Source organism: Chlamydotis macqueenii, chromosome 4 (assembly GCF_036417535.1).
Source record: "Chlamydotis macqueenii isolate bChlMac1 chromosome 4, bChlMac1.mat, whole genome shotgun sequence".
In the NCBI taxonomy this organism is placed as follows: Eukaryota; Metazoa; Chordata; class Aves; order Otidiformes; family Otididae; genus Chlamydotis; species Chlamydotis macqueenii.
This window is the reverse complement of record NC_141559.1, coordinates 72,549,963-72,568,385: the sequence shown is the minus strand read 5'-3', so window position 1 is coordinate 72,568,385 and position 18,423 is coordinate 72,549,963. Positions and strand designations below refer to the sequence as shown.

At 39.3% G+C, this 18,423-nt stretch overlaps 1 protein-coding gene across 1 annotated transcript in view; it reads right to left on the bottom strand.

The window, feature by feature from the left end:
- Positions 1-18,423, bottom strand: part of SORCS2 (sortilin related VPS10 domain containing receptor 2) — a 576,005-nt gene that overhangs the window by 91,654 nt on the left and 465,928 nt on the right. The window contains exons 6-8 of the mRNA XM_086747245.1: positions 10,244-10,308; positions 6,790-6,908; positions 3,042-3,131 (exon numbers count right to left, since the gene is read on the bottom strand). Coding sequence (XP_086603371.1) covers positions 3,042-3,131; positions 6,790-6,908; positions 10,244-10,308 — 274 coding nt within the window. The remainder of the gene's footprint in view (positions 1-3,041; positions 3,132-6,789; positions 6,909-10,243; positions 10,309-18,423) is intronic.

Below are 18,423 nucleotides of genomic sequence, written 5' to 3'. Positions count from 1 at the left end.
ATACTAGTGAGTTATAACTGACACTTTTTGAATATGTCAGAAATGCACTCAATAAGAGCATATACCCAGAAAAGTAAGCACCCTTTCCAGATTAATGGATTTTAAGGCTAAAAGTGATTATGAGATCCCTTAGTTTGCTCTCTGGTATCTTTCCAACAATTATTTTTGCACATTTTATAAGATGCAGGGGGAGCAAAGAACTTGTATATGGTTAGAGCACATCTTCCAGAAAGGTACTCAGTTATGATTTGAAAACTTCGAAACCTAAAATAGGTGCCACTTTCCTTGGCATTTTTTCAAACACATAATCACCAACACCATTAAGAAGTTGAGCCCTGTTTCTAACTTGAATGCATCTGGATTCAACTCCCAGCTACTACTCTCTACTAAAGTGCTTTTGAGACTGTATTTTCTCCCCATAAGGAAGGTTCTTCACTACAATCCAGTTGTCTCTTTATCTGCCTTTTTGAAAAACAAATTATACTTTTTACAGGGTTATTTTTCACTAAAGATCGCTGCACTGATCTTGTTTATACTGCAGTCCTATAAACACAACAAAGGTCATAGTGGACTTCAGAAGACTAGTGGGAAAGAATGACTGGGGAGGACTTCTTAAACTGGTTTTGGTTCCAAGGAAAGTTGCACAGGACACAGACCTAGGTCCTCCACTGTACTATGTCTCCAGTCCTCCCATAACATTTGATTTGCTGCTGTTCTTCACAACTTACGCAAGCTCACCTATTACAAATGTGGATGCCTACGCCTACAAGAACTGGACAACAATCTCATATAGTTCTTGAGTTCTGACCACCTCCACTCATTTATTAAGATGTGTCGGATAGCTAGATCTGAACCCAAATAACATTCCTTTTTTAATAAAGCATAATGTGAAATTCATATTTAAATCAGAGGCATGTGTCATTAAGAAGGTATAGTACACATCCAACTTAAAAAAAAAAAAAAAACCTAAAATAAATCACTTTCCTGAATGCTTGAAGTAATCATCCACACATGGAATACAAACCATTGTCTATAATTACAACATTCTGCGCAACTCAAAAATTTGAGTTAGTACGTCCGTCTTCTATGTGCTGGCAGCTTTAGGAAGGACAAACAGTGCTGCATTGGCCAAATGCAGCAGATAACTGGGAATGAGAAGGAAACTGCAATGGAAAGGCACAGGTTCCTTCACAGGCCATACAGAAGCAGAAGAAACATCCAGGTCTCTCTTACAAGATTTCTGCCCTTCCATTTCCCTACAGAAAACTTTTTCCCACACAAGTTAGCATAGTCAACACTTGTACTAATGTGCTGATACTTTTTCAGGAAATTTAGTGTAGGCAAAACATTTGCAACTTGGCAATCTTTATCTGATTGCATTTATTTCCAGCTAACGCACACTTTTAATTACTGATTTGGATACTTGAAAAAAAAAACAAAAACGCCATAAACAAACATTTAGGAAAACATCCTTCCTCCCCCTTCTCCAGGATCAGCTTAATCAAACATCTCTTCTCCCTCCTTCCTACTCCCAAGTCTCATGTTTCCACCTTGTGTTAATTTGGCTCCTCCCAATTACTTCACTAAGGCAATGGGCTGTGCAGGAGGTTGGCATCATCACAGAAGCGTTTCTTTCTGCTGCTCCTTGCTTATTCTTTGCTTTCCTCCCTTGCTCCTTATTTGTTTTCTTCCCCAGCATGGTTTACCCATGGCTGCAGTCCCTTGGTGTGTCCCTACCCCAGCAGGAATTGCCCAAGGGCTGCAGTCCCTCAGGGTGTGCACATCTGGCATGTTTCACCATTTAAAACTGGATATTCTCCTGTTGTTTTCCTAATTAAGAACAGAAGGTCTTAAAAACACTGAAATAATTATGTGGAAGGTTTAATATATTTACCCGTCCTTGGCTATATATTTATTGTCAAAATAAATAAATAAATAAATAGTTATTTCCACAGTTCTACTGGGAGCATATCCCCCCCCCAAAAAAAAATCTGACGATTTAATTGAGGGTTTTGTTAATACATTGTATATTTAAAACTAGAAGATTATAGACCATCACTTAGATTAAAAAAGAATGTATTGGAGATGAAAAAAAACATTCAACACATTGTTTCAGAACAATAACAACAGAAGAACGAAATACATTGCAGCCCACTGTCCTTCGTCAGATGAACAATGAATTAAACCTGTGCATTTCAAGACATACAAATATAACATGTCTTAGTTCTGTACTAAGTGGTAGAATAACAGAATCCCATGAAAAGGCATGGGAGGTCTGAGGAGGTCTCTAGATCGACCTTCTGCTGGGAGAAAGGTGAGCTGTGAGGCCAGATCAGGTTATTTGGGGCTTTATCTAGTTGAGTCTTTAAAAATCTCCAAGTCGTTACTGTTCAGGACTGTAGAAGCCTTCTAACTATAAAGTTATGAAATACATTAAGTGCAGCACAAAAAACTAAATCGCATCAGTTAGATTGTACGTAAATGTCTGTGCTTTATGGCTAATTTACCATGCAAATATAGAAACCCTGTCACTATAAAAATATGTGAGACTGAAAGAAACTCTCAACAAGCCCTGTCATTCTCTTAAGTAATTAAAGTTCACACTGGGATTCTTTAATGAAATAGAGAACCATTAGTAGGCAAAATTCTTTTTTATTACTATTCATGCCTACACCAGAAAGCACCATGTGGAATTAAACTGTAATTGATTCTTGAAAGAACACTCACTCAATATCATTACATTGCCATTCAGTGTGGAACACTGCTTCATAGAAGTACAGCTCAAAAATTATTGTGGTAACTGATGACAAATAAGCTATCATATGTTCTTACTTTCTTTGGTTTATAAGCTACTACATTCCTAGTATAAAAACAGAAACTGTAGGGTAAGAATACACCATAACTGTGATTCAGAAATCCTCACAAGGAGAAATTGTTATCTCAGAATAATGATGACTTAAAAAAATAAAAGAACAAAACTAGTTTAGGTAGAAAGAGAAGATGACAAATACATAATTAGAAAGACAAATGTGTATACTTACTTTTGGCAACGCATATTTTGGTAACTTCATCTGCACAAAGCCATTGCGACGGTAAGATACATAATACTTGGTCCGATTTGCTGATGTTGTCTATACAAAGGAAAAACAGAACGCTGTGATAGTTTGTTAAATCTAAAAAGTCTGTGATAGAAGATTGTTTTTTTCTTTTTAACCTGCAACTGAAACACACAGCTATTACTTTTATTGCATGCGATTAATCTGCAAAGTGTACACCTAAAAGAATAAATCAAATGTTGTGACAAAACAGACTCCAAACAGACTCAAACTCTTTCAGCATCTCCCAAATTTCTGCCCTTTTGTAGAAACCCAGGCTGCAGCACCCTCCCTGGAAGAGGTAGGGAGGAGGTACACTGGCCATGAACACCAGGGCAAGCGGTACTCCAACAGTGCTATTCAAAGCAAAGCAATAAAAGCTAAATAAATCATAACAGCATGTAAAGTGTTTGCTATATTTCACTAGTATTTTCTACAGAGGATTCAATATTTCCCAGTGCAAGATGTTAACATGCTACACAAAGGATAATGATGCAATTCTATATCCATTGGGCCAGTCAGTTTGAAAGTCAGTGATATGTCCTGAAGACACGGTAAAACATGTATTTCAAATGCTTGTATATGTGGAACTGAAGACAGATTAGGTTTTAAAATGTAAAACATCTGTGGGCTTATACAGATTTTCACTAAAGAAAGTCAATAGAAATAAGCATTGAAAAAGACATCGCTGTATGGCTATTACCCATTAGCTCCTTTCTCCTCTTTGTAATAGCAGATACACTGGTTATTATAAGACTTTTACCTTAGTCACAAAAAAAAAAAAAACAACAACCCAATGCAAATATTGTTGCAAAGTATCAAAAGGAAGATTCTAAATAAACATCAACGAAAATACTCAACTAACAGCCTCCGTAGGTTTCTCTAGTCAGAAAGGTAACAGTACATAATGCCAAATTCTATGCTGGTATATCAATTGGCACATTTATAAATAAGCCTCTTGAGCACCATCAGATGATATTAGCAAAGGTTTTAGCCTCTGGTAAATAATATTTCACTTTTTTTTCACCTTCCCCCCCCCCCCCCCCCCCGGAAGATCAGCTAGGTAATGGCTATTCAATCACTTTCACTAAGTTTATAAAGGGTGGCAGCTTTGCAGGAATGGACTGGTCAAAAAAAGAAAATAGAAGTGAAATGAAATGTCCAAAATTTCTCTCTGGTTGTCAGTAACAAAACAGATTAGAAGCATAGACTCATTTTCTTTTTTTGACTTAGGAAATCCATTTAAAGTTCTACCCCAATCTCACTGCTTTTCTCCTCAACTTTTGTGGTTTTTTAAAGGGAATATGATTTGGAAGACAGCCTATCCTGAAGCATGCAAACTTGACTTGGATAGTAAAAATACAGTTGATGCATGATAGCAGGTCCACCTGCCTGAATATTTCAAAGGTATCAAAGTATTTAATATCTTAATCATTTTCACTCTTTCTTTAAACCAATTTCCTTTTTTTTTTTTGTGGTAGAAAGAATGTGATGCCCTTTACAAATGTGATTTGTTAAATGATGGATTAAACCGAAAAACTCACTGCTTATTTAATTAGGGTTAAATATCAGTCTTATCCATCTTTTCATAGCCTTCTTGTTCATTATGCATATTTTAATGTCACTCATTTTAAATGACTGAAGATGATGCAAAGCAGCAGAGAATCAGAGAAGCAGCTAGTCATGCCAAGCCTCACTGACATTAAAGGTTGATCCTTGCTTAAAAACAGTATTGAAAATTTAATCCTCCTACTGAAATCACCTCTGAAACTGATGGCCAGTGCAAACTGAAAAATAAATGAGTGTTGGAAAGTTCCTAATCTTCATGGATATAGACATACCAAAGAAATGGGGTTGAGATCTTCATCTAAGATAGTAAAAGTCTGGTATTTGTGTCAGGATTAGCAGACCTGCAACACTGATTCACAACAGCACAGCTCAGGGGATGTGAGTGATGTCAGGGACAATAAAAATCTCAAAGTCTCTTCTTGTTTTGCACAGATGATTCTGTAGCATCTTCTTTGTGATAGGTATTGCTGTAATATTAAGAGGAGTCCCTGGTCTGATTCTAACTTATATAGTAATAGTCTAACTTACATAGCAATATTTTAGTCTAACGATAAAAGTATTTCCATGTCGTTTTGAAAGTATGCTGTTTCTCAGATGTGCAGCTGCTGTGTGGTTTCCTCGTTATGTGGAATACATGCACACCTCATCTACTGGCACTGACGTATCTCAAATCTGCAGAGATCACATTACAAATGGCATCATTTTGCTAGGAGCAACTGTTCATTACTTTATGTGTACATTTCCAGGTTGCACTTCCATTTTGTGTCTGCCCAGTGCCGGGCAAAAGATAGAATAACAACAGCTCAAGATGCAAGTATACAAGACATCCAGTAAAACAAAATGCCAGTGTTTTGCTGAGCCCAGCAGTCTGAACATTCACACGGCGAGAAGCACTTCTCACTATCTACATATCGTGAAATGGATTTTAGAGTTTGCCTGGGGGGAGCTGCAGATAATAATACATTTGAGCAAAACAGGTGCCATGAGTGCTAGACACGAGCTGAAAAGTGCCTACTTTAATTAGAAAATGCTTTCCCAAATCCATTTTGCTGTTTCTTTGTGGTGCTAAGTGTTCTAAGCCATGTGGGCCCTTGAAACTGCTGTGAAAAACAAGAGGAGGACAGATCTCCTGTTTCTTTATCAATTTAAAGATCCTTCCAGAAGAAAGAGCCACAACAGGGGAAGTTGCAAAGAAGCCAATCTGATGTACACCTAGGCCGTGGTGGAGAGAGCTATTCATTGCCACAATATTCCTTTCCTGCAAAAGTCAATAAACAAGCCTTTGCAACAAGCAAATCATATCAACGTAAAGCAAAAATGATAGCCAACCACTGAGGAAAGTACAAGCAACTTCCCTAGGAAAATCTTAAACAGGTCGCACGTAACCTTTCTTCCAGAAGCTTGTGGCACTGACAGATTCAAATCACAACCAAACTCAAGCAAATTTTCAAATGTGCCTGAGGTGTATGTGGTGCCATAAGGCTGACGGAGTTGCAGCCCAGGTTTCTGCATGCAGGTCTTGTAGTCTGGGAATGAAATAAACCCAATGTAATTTGGTCTATCACAAGTTGCTCCAGGGTCCCCAGCTATGGTCATTTCACCCTTTTGCTTCCTAAGGGCTGCTGTATAAATTCTTTCCCAGAAAAATCTCTTCCCAGAAGAACCCATGTGAAGAAGCTGAGCCACTTACTCTATCAGTGGCTTTTTCCTTGGACACTCTTCTGAGGGAACCTTTTAGTACTCTGGAGGTACTGGAAAGGACCCAGGAGAGGTTGTAAGCATAAAAACAAAATGGTTGAATTTTGCCTAACATATAACAGTATTTATAAAAAGTAATTTTGAGCCACACAATCTACTTGCAGGTTTCCATCTAGTTAAAGCTAGGTCAGTGACAAATTAAAGTCAACCATATAAACGGGCAACTGGTTGTACAAATTAAAGATGTGTTGGTCTTTTTTGACTGATAAAAGAATGCTTTGTTCCATATAAAAATTCAGAAATCATCATTCATATTCTGGAGCAGGTTTCTCCAAGCTCCTAAATGACAGTGTTGCTGCACTGTTCAAAATTTTATTTTTGCATTTGAAAACAGCAAATGGGCTGTCTCTCCAGAAAGCAGCAGTACCTGAAGAAATATGTAGTCATCCTGCACAGTCAGGGAATCCCGATCAGTGCCACCAGCAAACTGGACTGTCATTGTCTTATCAGAGCAATTTTGAATCTGGCAAGTGACGTAGCGATAACCTGAGGAAAGAGAGACAGGAACATATGACAGGGCTATCAAGGGAAAAAGAAGCAAGTAGTTTAAAATGTTATTCATGTAGGGAAAGCACTGCCTTTGCCAGTCAAGTTAGCTGTAACATTACTGTATTAAACCTTCATACAAGAGTTTTTCAATTCCAATGTACTGAGAATATATTAACTGCTTACAGTTCAGATCATTCCCAGGAGGCAGCCTGTTATTATCCAAATTCTGCTGGTCCAGAGAGATTAGGGGTTAGATGAATGAGACATTCATGGGTGGGAATAATAGAAGGAGCCTCTTTTCTCACTTAACCTATGCACAGAGCTGAATTATTCACTTGGAGAAATGGTGGCCTGACACAACATAACTGAAATCAATAAATTAACTCCAGTATAAAATTGTGATGACTGAGAGGAGAATCAGACTCAGTTTAATAGACAGCATGCAGAATTTTAAAGGCTATTTTCAAAGCTCTATAGAAAAGTTAAGACACATTATTAACACACTACTGGAACTGCTCTGTTGGGGCAGGACTTATATATTCAGAGTTAATACCTTGCTGAAAAAGCCTGGACTGACTTATATCAGTGAAGGCTGTGGCACCTCTCTTCCTCTCCTGTTAGCAATGGGCAAGGAATATCCTCTCTGCCTGGGCTGTTAGAACAGCAGCACTGCATCTTCAATGCAATCTGCCCTTACCAAAGAGACAATAATAATATCTTACACCAACCGTGGCCCAAATACCTTCTCCTGGATTCAAGTCCTTCTACAGCTCATCCTTCCTCACAAGCTTTTGAGCACAAAGTACTTGAGTGACTTTCACAAGTGCAGTGAGAAAAATGTTACATACACCATCCTGTGTTCAGATCACTAATTCTCCCCACGCTCCAGATACAGTATGAAAGAGCAAATAATGTACCCCTTTGTCGTGGTTTTGTTAGTAAGGGGGGGCTTAAGGTGGTAGCTTCTGTAGGAAACTGCTAGAAGTCGCTCCCCTTTGTTCAGTGGACTCGGCCGGGCCTAGGGCGGACCTGCTGCTGGCCAAGGCCAAGCCGATTGGTAGCAGAATGTCCCGTGATAACGCCTCTGCGATAACGTATTTAAGAAGGGGAAAACAGAAAAAAAAAAAAAGAGAGAAGAGAAGATGTGAAGAAGATGAGCGGGGGCAGAGGCGCAGAGGGGGAGGCGCAGGCCTCATGGGCCTTGCAGGCCTCACCCTCTGGCCTCTCGCCAGGCAGCCGACTGGGCCCGACTCGGTCCAGCCCGGCTGCAAGAAGTGGAGAGGAGATGAGAAGTGAATGAGATGCAAAAAAAGATCCTGAGAGACACCTACCAGCCTGTTGTGAGGAACGGCTGCAGACACCAAGGTCAGTTCAGAAGGAGGGGGAGGAGTAATGCGGCTCCTGGCCAAGATTCCCCTGCAGCCTGTGGTGACGACCATGGAGGAGCAGGTTGTCCCCCTGCAGCCCATGGAGGTCCACGGAGGAGCAGAGATCCACTTGGAGCCCGTGAAGGACCCCGCACCGGGGGAGGTGGATGCCTGAAGGCAGCTGTGGCCCGTGGAGGGCCCACTGGGACAGCTGTTCTGGAGAGACTGCACCCGTGGAAGAGATGACCCACGCCGGAGCAGTTCCACAAAGGACTGTGGCCCGTGGGAGGGACCCCACGCTGGAGCAGGGGAGGAATGTGAGGAGTTCTTCCCCCGACCATGAAGAAGCGGCGTGAAACAACGTATGATGAACTGACCGCAACCCCCATTCCCTCTTCCCCCCTGTGCCGCTCAGGAGGGGAAGGTAGTAGAGATAATGTTAAGCTTGGGAAGAGGGAGGGGTGGGGGGAGGTTATCTTGTTTTCGGTCTCATTCTCCTGCTGTTTGTAGTAATAAATGAATAGTTTTCCCCAAGTTGAGTCTGTTTTGCCCGTGACGGTAACTTTAAGGATTTCTCCCTGTCCTTATCTCAAACCTCGAGTCGTTTTTCCTTATATTTTCTCCCCCTGTTCTCTCGGAAGGTGGGGGGAGTGAGAGAGAGACTGCGTAGTCTGGTCCGATCGGGGCTGAACTACGACACCCTTGCACGTCCTTCATTACTTTTGCAGTGTGATAGGAAATTCATTCCACAATTTATGACTTTCAATTAGAAAAGGCCAAACCAGTATACTAGATAACAATATTTGTTTTAAAATCTGGATCTGTTTAAGAGGCATCTAGAGTCAATCCAAGTTCTCCTGCTTATGTCCAAATCATCACCACAAGGATATTTGAGCAAGTCCAGCAACGGGCCTTAGAAAAGTCTTGCAGCTATTCATAATTCACATGACAAGCACTATAGTTCTTCATCAGATAGGCAGTACAAAGATGCTGTTCCCACTAAAATCAATGGCAATGCTTGTAAAGACCATAAGCTCACAAAGTCAGTTTTTTGAGGACCTAGCAAAGAGATACTTCAAGAGAGTTTTTCTTTTTCTGCTTTTTCTGTTTGTTTTTTTTTTGTTTCATTTTGTTTTGTTTTTCAATCTTTCCATCCAGCTCCAGAAGATTCTTCTTACACTATCTCTAAACAGAGCAGTTGATAAGGTGCTGTGGGGCGCACCACGTCTCAGAAATCTTGCTGCTAAAATATTTAGAAACTTTGTCATCCAGATTTTAACATGGTAACTTTGATTTTTAATAGTGCTGAAATGAAGAAAAGCTACTAATTCAGGGAAAGTCAAACTGTGCATTCTTTATAACTCCTTTTTAAGAGTGCACAGGAACTCAGATGATCTGATTCAAGCAATTAAATTATCCTTCAAGAGTACAATTAGTAACAAGAAACTATACAAGCTTTTGGAATCATGGTGACTCTTTAGTACAGCACTTCCTGACTGCTAATCTGCTTTTTCATTTATTTTCCATTTGAAGTCTCAAAGTATACCGGATACCGTAACATGAGGAAATTCTGGGAGATGGCAGTTAGCACCGTAGGACTGACATATGCAACGATTCACAGACACTTACCCAGCAATAACACTGCATTGCCAGTTTTATTTGGAAATCAGGAAAAAATGTTCAACGTTTAACTGCTAGAATAAATTGCACTATTAATGGACATTTTCAATGGAGCATAGCATCTTGACATCAATTCATCTTAGAGTGAAAGCAAGTAAATTTTAAATTATACTATATTTTTATATAACAGGACAGCTTTGCTGACTACAGATAAATAGAAAAAGAATCTGACTTGCACAACTTCTCTTCTAAGTAGTTTCAAAAACAATCCAAAAAGTACTCTCTAAAACAAAGTGAAATGACTATACACTAGGGTATCAATTGATAACATTTTCATTTGCATACCTCCACTGGGGTCCTGGATTTCCATATGAACTAAATCAGGGTCTCCGTCAACTCCAGCAACAGCCCTGAGAACATAATATAACAAAGTTATGCAGAGTCAGCTACAGAATAATAATTATGTGGATAGAAGAAAAAAGGAGATTTCACATTAACTAGCTTTAATATTCTAGCTGGGAAATGAAAATAAACCCCATTTATAATGTCCTATTACTGACATCTAGGTAGAAACTATTTTTTCTATACTTGACATTATGTTTTTCTTGAATTTCTTTAGGATCGCTTTTACTAAAACATGCATGCAAATAGGATCAATTGGAGAACAGAACAAAAATAGGTATGAAATTGGAAACAAAACTTCATAATAATAAATTTATATATACACACACACACAGAAACGCACACACTCACATGCACTAGCAAGCTCTAGAGCATCTTTTTACAATTACGCTTGACATTTGAGACTACAAGGCAGATTTAGTGCTAAAAAAGACTTAGATTCCATTCTTATTAGAAATATCTTAAACTTGACACACAGCTTCCATAACGAATTGATATATCTTTGGTTAGTATATTCAAAAGAAGAGTAGATTTTGCTTTCACAAAGGAAGAAAGTGAAGAATAATTTTGAAAATAATACTTCAAGACAGAAATTCAGTCAGAATTGATTAAGGTGCAGTTTAACTTCGAAAAAGGTGTAATGGGAATACAGGCTGATTTTCTCTTAATATCTCCCATGTCAAATGTGCTCAGGCAAAAGATAAGTTTTCTACCCTCAGGGCTTGCATCTCAACCTGGGAATTGCAGCCCCAGCTGCGCTTTTTTTTCCTGGCCATTCCATTGTCATTAGTCAGGCAGATTCTGCAGAGAAAGCTTTGAGCTGACAGTTGTGCTGTCACTAAGTGAAGCAGAATCCGGCCCCACTCTCAGAGCTACATCGCTCTTCACAAGGCTCTTCACTGGCACGGTAAGAGTCCATCAAGCCAGCAGATGTGAGTTGAAGACACGCAGAGGAGATATATTGAGTGATAAAGTGCAGCTGGATGCAGATATTTTAAAAGCCCATTAAAACACTTAAGAGAAAATGATAATTTTTATACAATTATTAATTATCAAATGCAATAAAACTATACTTTGGATTGAGATTACATCATCGTTTAACGATTTTAACAGCATTGATTTATAAGGAGCGGTTAAAACTCAGACGCAGTAATTGGTGGCTCCTTGGGAATGCAGGCCAGGGGGAAGAGGCTGGATGATTTCCACTGCTGCACAACAACCAGAAATAATCATATGTGCTGTTTTTCCCTAATAAGATAAATGATCCGTCTGAAGAAGAAAGGGGAGGGGGAGAGATGAGCCCCCGCCAAGACATGAGACGTGAAGGAAACTTCTAGTGGGAATTTTTCAGTAAATGCATGGAAAAAATCTTCCATTTAATATATTGGTCTCAGAAACACAAACTACTGTAGAATTTTGGAGGCAACACATTAAGTCAGTGAAGATGTTACATTCACTGAGGTCTGGTAAGAACATATCTGAGCAGAGGGAAGGGATCTATGAACTTTTTTGATGTGTGTGCTGTATCTATTTTACTACATATTCACAACACGCCAAGCCAAACTTGCTATCAAACTCTGAAGCTTTTGGAAGGAAGAAAATTATGTTTGCTGAAGATTTTACTTTTAGTGCTGGACTACAAATTAACAAAAGCTTTAGGGTTGAAATTTTCTGAAGCCCATCCTGACATGATTATTGGCATAAATAACTTAAAGATTGTTTCAAAAGTACCCCAAAACTATCTCTTGTATCTATAATTTATCACACAAGATTTAATAAGCACAGTTTGAGATACTCGTCAACATCTTTACCTTCTCATATTTCTTTCAATAGCTCAGAAGTCATAATGAGCTCATGTCTGCCATGTTCCTCCTAACAATGGCAGCTGGCACAAGTAGCCTCTAATCTCATTTCCAGTGTAATCTTTTAGTGCAAGAGGTTGTAACTGATCCATTTTAATGAACACTGCATGAATATAGAAAATGAATTTCCAACTGTCATAGTTTAGCCCTGCTCGGGACGAGACTACGCAGTCTCTCTCACTCCCTCTGACCCTCCAAGAGAATAGGGAGAGACAATATAAGAAAAAGGCTCAACGTTTGAGATAAGGACAGGGAGAGATCCTTGAAGTTACCATTACGGGCAAAACAGACTCGATTTGGGGAAAACTATTTATTTATTATTAAAACCAAAAGAAATTATCATTAAGCTATACCTGTAGATTTCTAACTTCAGACAAGTCTAACAGGTGAGATACACCCTTTAAGTGCAGAGTTTATCCATTCTGAAAGGCACAAATTAGGTAAGCAGAATATTTCAAAAATATGTTTCGTGTTTTTCATTACTCTAACTGTACAGATGAGCTATAACAGCAGACTGTTTACTCGCTGTAGACATTACACCCTCAAAGTCTCTTTTGAACGCCAGCTACAGAGCAGAGTTTCCCAACTCCAAAGGCCCTTTATGCAGTTCTACAAACACTTAGACATAATCCTTTCTTCTACTGAAAAAAAAGACCCCATCTATTATGGCTGCTAAGAAAATCTTCAGAATGGAGCAAACTAATGCAGAGAACTTGAAGCTATATCCCTGAAGAATAAAATAATCTACTTATTTCAGTAGACTCCTCTGCCAACAGTACTTCAAAAAGCAATACACTTATTTCACTTGTGCTTAAATCATGAACCAAAGGAAACGTCTATGACACTATGCAGGCCAAACAGTCTAGGTCCTCTGCCCATGCGATACAGCTTTCTTGAAATGATGGGCAAACAATATACGTACAGGAACACATACAGTAAACGATCCACTTAAAGGGAAGGCTCAAATATATGTTGTTTTCATATTGAGGGAGAAATGTTAGAAGTTGCATTTTCATTTACAAACTTACTACTACCACACCATAAAAGCATTGTATCAGCGTGAGGATTGTGCCCATACATCCATTCACAAGCAGATTACTGTTCCTTGGTTGGCTTTAGGATAGGAACTCTTCTGTTTTATAAAGCACAGATGCAATGGACTGTGATAATCCAACAGCTTCTTCCTTTTTAGTTGACATTTCAGCATCAATTTCCCCCCCTCCACAAAAAAAAAAAGAACAAGCACCTTTTTAGGAAGTATATATTTTTCTTAAGTTCAGCTTTTTGTTTGGTTTGCTTAGAACTCCTCCACTTTTCTTCTCATAGTATTTGTAATTAACAGGTTCATATCTCAGCAATCTGGGACCATTTCTTTATTTGTTTTACTTGGGTAAAGGAGAGCTCAACCACTAAATTTTGAGTTTTATGGTTTGGGTTGTTTTAGCATTTCATATTCAACTATTACAATTTCCAATGAAATTCAAACTAACTTTAATTTTAGATCAGACGAGTCTTCTTCTAGGAAAATAAATATCTCTTGGCCAAGTATACCATGCTGGATAAAGTGCATGCAACAAAGCCAGCACTTCAGATCATATAACAGCATGGTTACAACACTTCAGAATTAAAACAGCCCAATGTGATTGTAGGGTGGTGTAAGTATATGGAGCCTCAACATGCTTCTTCCCTTTCCTATGAACACAAGTTCCCATCATCTCCCTTGGTCTTGTCTGACACCATATTGAGCCTCTTAGGAAAAACTAGCCCTAGAGAATGTAATTTTAGAACTTCTTGGAGGATTAGTTTTCTGTTTCTTAAATCATCGGGTCATGCTGGCAGTTGAGCACCAATCCTGTGGAAGAAAAGTGGCAAGATATCCCCTTTGGGTGGTGCAGAGGTGGAATGGTCTCAGCCCCAGTGCAGTCTTTATGCATGTCTAACTTTGTTTATGTCATAAAGCTGCATCTAATAAAACATGATGAGAATCAAAGGGAAATCAGAGCACCTTTGTTTCCACTCATGCCTGAATTTGGCCTCCTGAGGAACACTAGAGTACTTTCTTATGCATATGGTTTTTTAGACTTCAGGGAAGTTCTCCTGAAAGATTAGCTGTTGTATGACCTAATTCTTTCTGTCTCTGTGTTAGTGCTCTGCCAGGTAATTCCACTGACCTCAACAGCATTACATGAGAATGAAAAAGGTACAATGGAGGGGACTAAGAAGCCCTCTGCATCTGCCTTGGTCTGTGTATATATGTATACATCCCTGCTACAATGACAGGTATTTTATACTTTTAAATAAACATGATAAAATTATAAGAATTTAGAATTTTCTGTTAAGAATTTAAGTTGAGACCTTTGGCATTATTTTAATATTTTTTTTTCTCTTATTCCACTCTCTCCTCTGTAAACTGCCCCACTATTTTATTCTAGTTGCATACAGTATTAGAAAACCACCCATACTCACCTGAAATGTATATTTATGTAATATACATGAATAAAAATTACCACTGACATGTAACACTACATGTCTCAAAATATGAAACGTAAGCATCAGTCCCTTATATGATATTTACGATTTGCATTTTACTTCAAGCAGGAAACACTTCTTCATTTCCAGTAGACCAGACCAGATTTGTAGGGGCAGAGTTGTCTGCAAACATTAATCAAGTAGAGCCTGCTACGGACATATATCTTCTCTACCTCAAATGGATTTTTTCATTGTTAAATATTGATGCAGTTCACTTGGGTGCATATTAGTGAAGAGACATCTTCAAACAGGACATTTGAAAACAAAAATCATATCAAAACAAACCTGCTCACTGATGTGCAGGAGCCTCCAATCAAAGGCCACCTGGAAGTGTGTCGGTTTCCTCAATCTCCCCCTCTCAATTTCTGAATATGAAGTTTATCCAAAAGATAACAAGTTCCCAGTTTATACTGACTGGTTTCTAGCAATTGGCTTAAGGGCACTGCCTTGCTTAGAAAGCAAGCCAAAAGTATGCAAACATTTTTGGTGAGTAGCTTAAAACGGTATTGACTCTTGGTAACCTGGTTACTCTCCTGGTTAGGGACAGAAACTATGATTTGATTCATACAAGCTAAAAATATGTTTTATTGTTATTGATTTGTGTTTCAGGCCTTGCTGCCTTCAAATCTCTACTTTGAAAAACACACCTTCAATGATTCAGTCAATGCCCTACACAGCCAATGTGTGCTGCTACTAATTTACTAACTATGCTTAAATGCTTTTGAAGAAAAAAAATTTTTTCCTGCCACCTTTATCCAAACAGCTGAGCTAGAGTGGTTTGTCATTGCCATGGGTTGACCTTGGCACCACCAGGTGCCCAGAAAGGCGTTCTACGACTCCCCCTTCTTAACAGGACAGGGGGAGAAAATAAGATGAAAAGCTTGTGGGTTGAGATAAAGATGATGAAATTGTTCACCAATTACTGTCACAAGTAAAACAGACTTGACTTGGGGAAGGTTAATTTAATTTATTGCCAATTAATAATAGAGTAGGATAGTGAGAAACAAAACTCAAAACTAAAAAACCCTTCTCCTCAGACTCAGCTTCACTCCTTGACTCTTCTACCTTCTCCCCTCGTGTGGTGCAAGGGGGTGAAGAATGGGGGTTGTGGTCACCTTATCACACATTGTCTCTGCTACTCCTTCCTCCTCAGAGGGAGGACTCCTCACACTTTTCCCCTGCTCCAGCATGGGGTCCCACCAATGGGACAGTCCTCATGAACTGCTACAGCATCGGTCCCTTTCACAGGGTGCAGCCCCTCAGGAACAGACTGCTCCAGCGCGGGTCCCCCATGGGGTCACAGCTCCTGCCAGCAAACCTGCTCCAGCCTGGGCTCCTCTCTCCACAGGGCAACAGGCCCTGCCAGGAGCCTGCCCCAGCAGGCCCTCCAAGGGCCACAGCCTCCTTCAGGCATCCACATGCCCCAACATGGCATCCTCCACAGGCTGCAGGTGGATCTCTGCTCCTCCATGGGCCTCCATGGGCTGAAGGGGGACAGCCTGCCTCACCATGGGCTGCACCCACAGGCTGCAGGGGAATCTAGGCCAGGAGCAACTTTACTACTTCTCCTCCTCCTTCACTGACCTTGGCATCTGCAGGGCTGTTTTTCTCACATTTTTCTCGCTCTTCTCTCACAGCTGCTGTTGCACAGCTTTCTTACCCTTTCTTAAATACATTAACACAGAGGTGCCACCGGTGTCACACATGGGCTCAGCTGTGTCCAGCAGTGGTCTACCTTGGAAATGGCTCTGCCCAACATGGAGGCAGCTCCTGGTATCTTCTCACAGAAGCTCTGAATGCCCCTGGCTACCAAACCTTGCCACATAAACCCGGTACAGTCATACATACACAGATAGAAATAGAAACAAATACCATCCCAAGTGATTAAGTCAAACATAAGAATGACTGCCCACATAGATTCTTGGCTTCCCACACTAGAGCCTTTCACACAAAATTAAATGTTAAAGGTTTAATGAAATCCCCTTTGCATTTTTCTCTCCTTCAGGGCATAACATCTCCAAATTCCTTTCTTTCACCTGACACTTGAATAGCCAGGAACCCGCCACAGTTGACATTAATGGGTACAGCTGTGATTGATTACACGGGTGGGATTTCATGATGCAAACAGAACTTTGGTCCCCTGAGAACAACTTCTCTACCCAAATACACTCGTCATTTTTTATATTTATGTTTTCACCTCTCATGAAAATGGAGAACCTATAGCTAAAAATAGGAGTAACAGATATCTACAGCATGGGATCCACACGTCCTAGCAAGCTGCGGATAAAGCATGTCTAAGGCTCCAGACACAGTCATAAAGAAAATGCACCGGGCCTAATTCCCTCGTAATTACTGATTCATGACTTACTGTCCTGGGGTGTATTTGTGCTGGTGCAGACAGCTGATTCACAATCTATTCTTTGCTTATGTATTACTGAGCTCTATTTTGAGAAATCAAAAGGAACTTAACTGGTGCCTAAGCCTAGGGGACTGAGAAGAATTGCAGAGCTGGAGGAATCTCACACGGCACTACTCTCTTCTTGTCAATGATTGCCACATAATACCACCATTCTTTTTTTAAAATGGGCTTGCTATATAAAACCAATTACATACCATGTGATGTATGGGTGTTTAATGGTTGGCTGGGATAGGTCATATAATTCTATTTCTAAAGCAATCTCTTTGCATTCCCTCCTACAAATACAGCAAGAATTGAAAAAAGTACTTCTAAAGGTGGGTAGTGCTGTAACATCCCTTAAACAGAAATCATCACATTGGGGCAATACTGTGTGGCCAGTTGCAGTTTACATGTGGCAATAAAACTCATGACGGTAATCAAACTTTCTTAATTTTAAAGCAAGAGTTTGTTCAAAATTAAAACTTTTTACATTTTAAAAAAGGAATCTTCCTAGTTAGTACTCATACAGAAATAAAAGATTTATTTTTAAAATGTTGATAATTTTTTTTAAAAAAATTTGAATTACATTTATTTACTATTCCATTTTAGTAAGCTAATTTCAAATTCACATTTCATGATTTTGCTTTGAAAAATCAAAAAAGCGTTTTAATGGAAAATTTTCACATTTTCTGAATAGTTTTTTTCTATATTTTGATTTTTTCATTGCAATTTGAATAAGAAAACAATCAAAGAAAAATAAAAACATTTATAGAATGCATCTATTTTGCAACCATCTTTGCATCTATCTGCAGCCTTACGGCTCTTTTATTTTCAGAACAGAAAAGAATACTTCCAGCCATCTAGTCCAACTGCCTCACCACTTCATGGTTGACGCAAAGTTAAAGCATGTTAAGGGCATTGTTCAAATGCCTCTTAAACACTGGCAGGCATGGGGCATCAACCACCTCTCTAGGAAGCCTTTTTTGCCTCCTAAGATGCTAAGAGAAGACAAACTGCTACGAAGGATTAGTCAATTTTCCTTTCCAAAAGAATAAATTAAATCAATTTTAAAATGGCTGGGAGGAGGTAAGAAAATGGCACACTATATCACAGATGGGAAGAAAATAATCTGTGCTCCTAAAATAGAGTTGGTAGTGTACACTTTCCACTGATACCAATAATTTTTCCATTAGTTCCACTATCATGAAAGATCAAATTCCATACATTAAATCTGCAAAAATACTTATGGGATGCTCCAGAACACTTGAAAAGCAAATAAGGCTTAGAAGCCTAGAAGATTATTTATTGTTTATAAACCTACAGCATAAGATCTG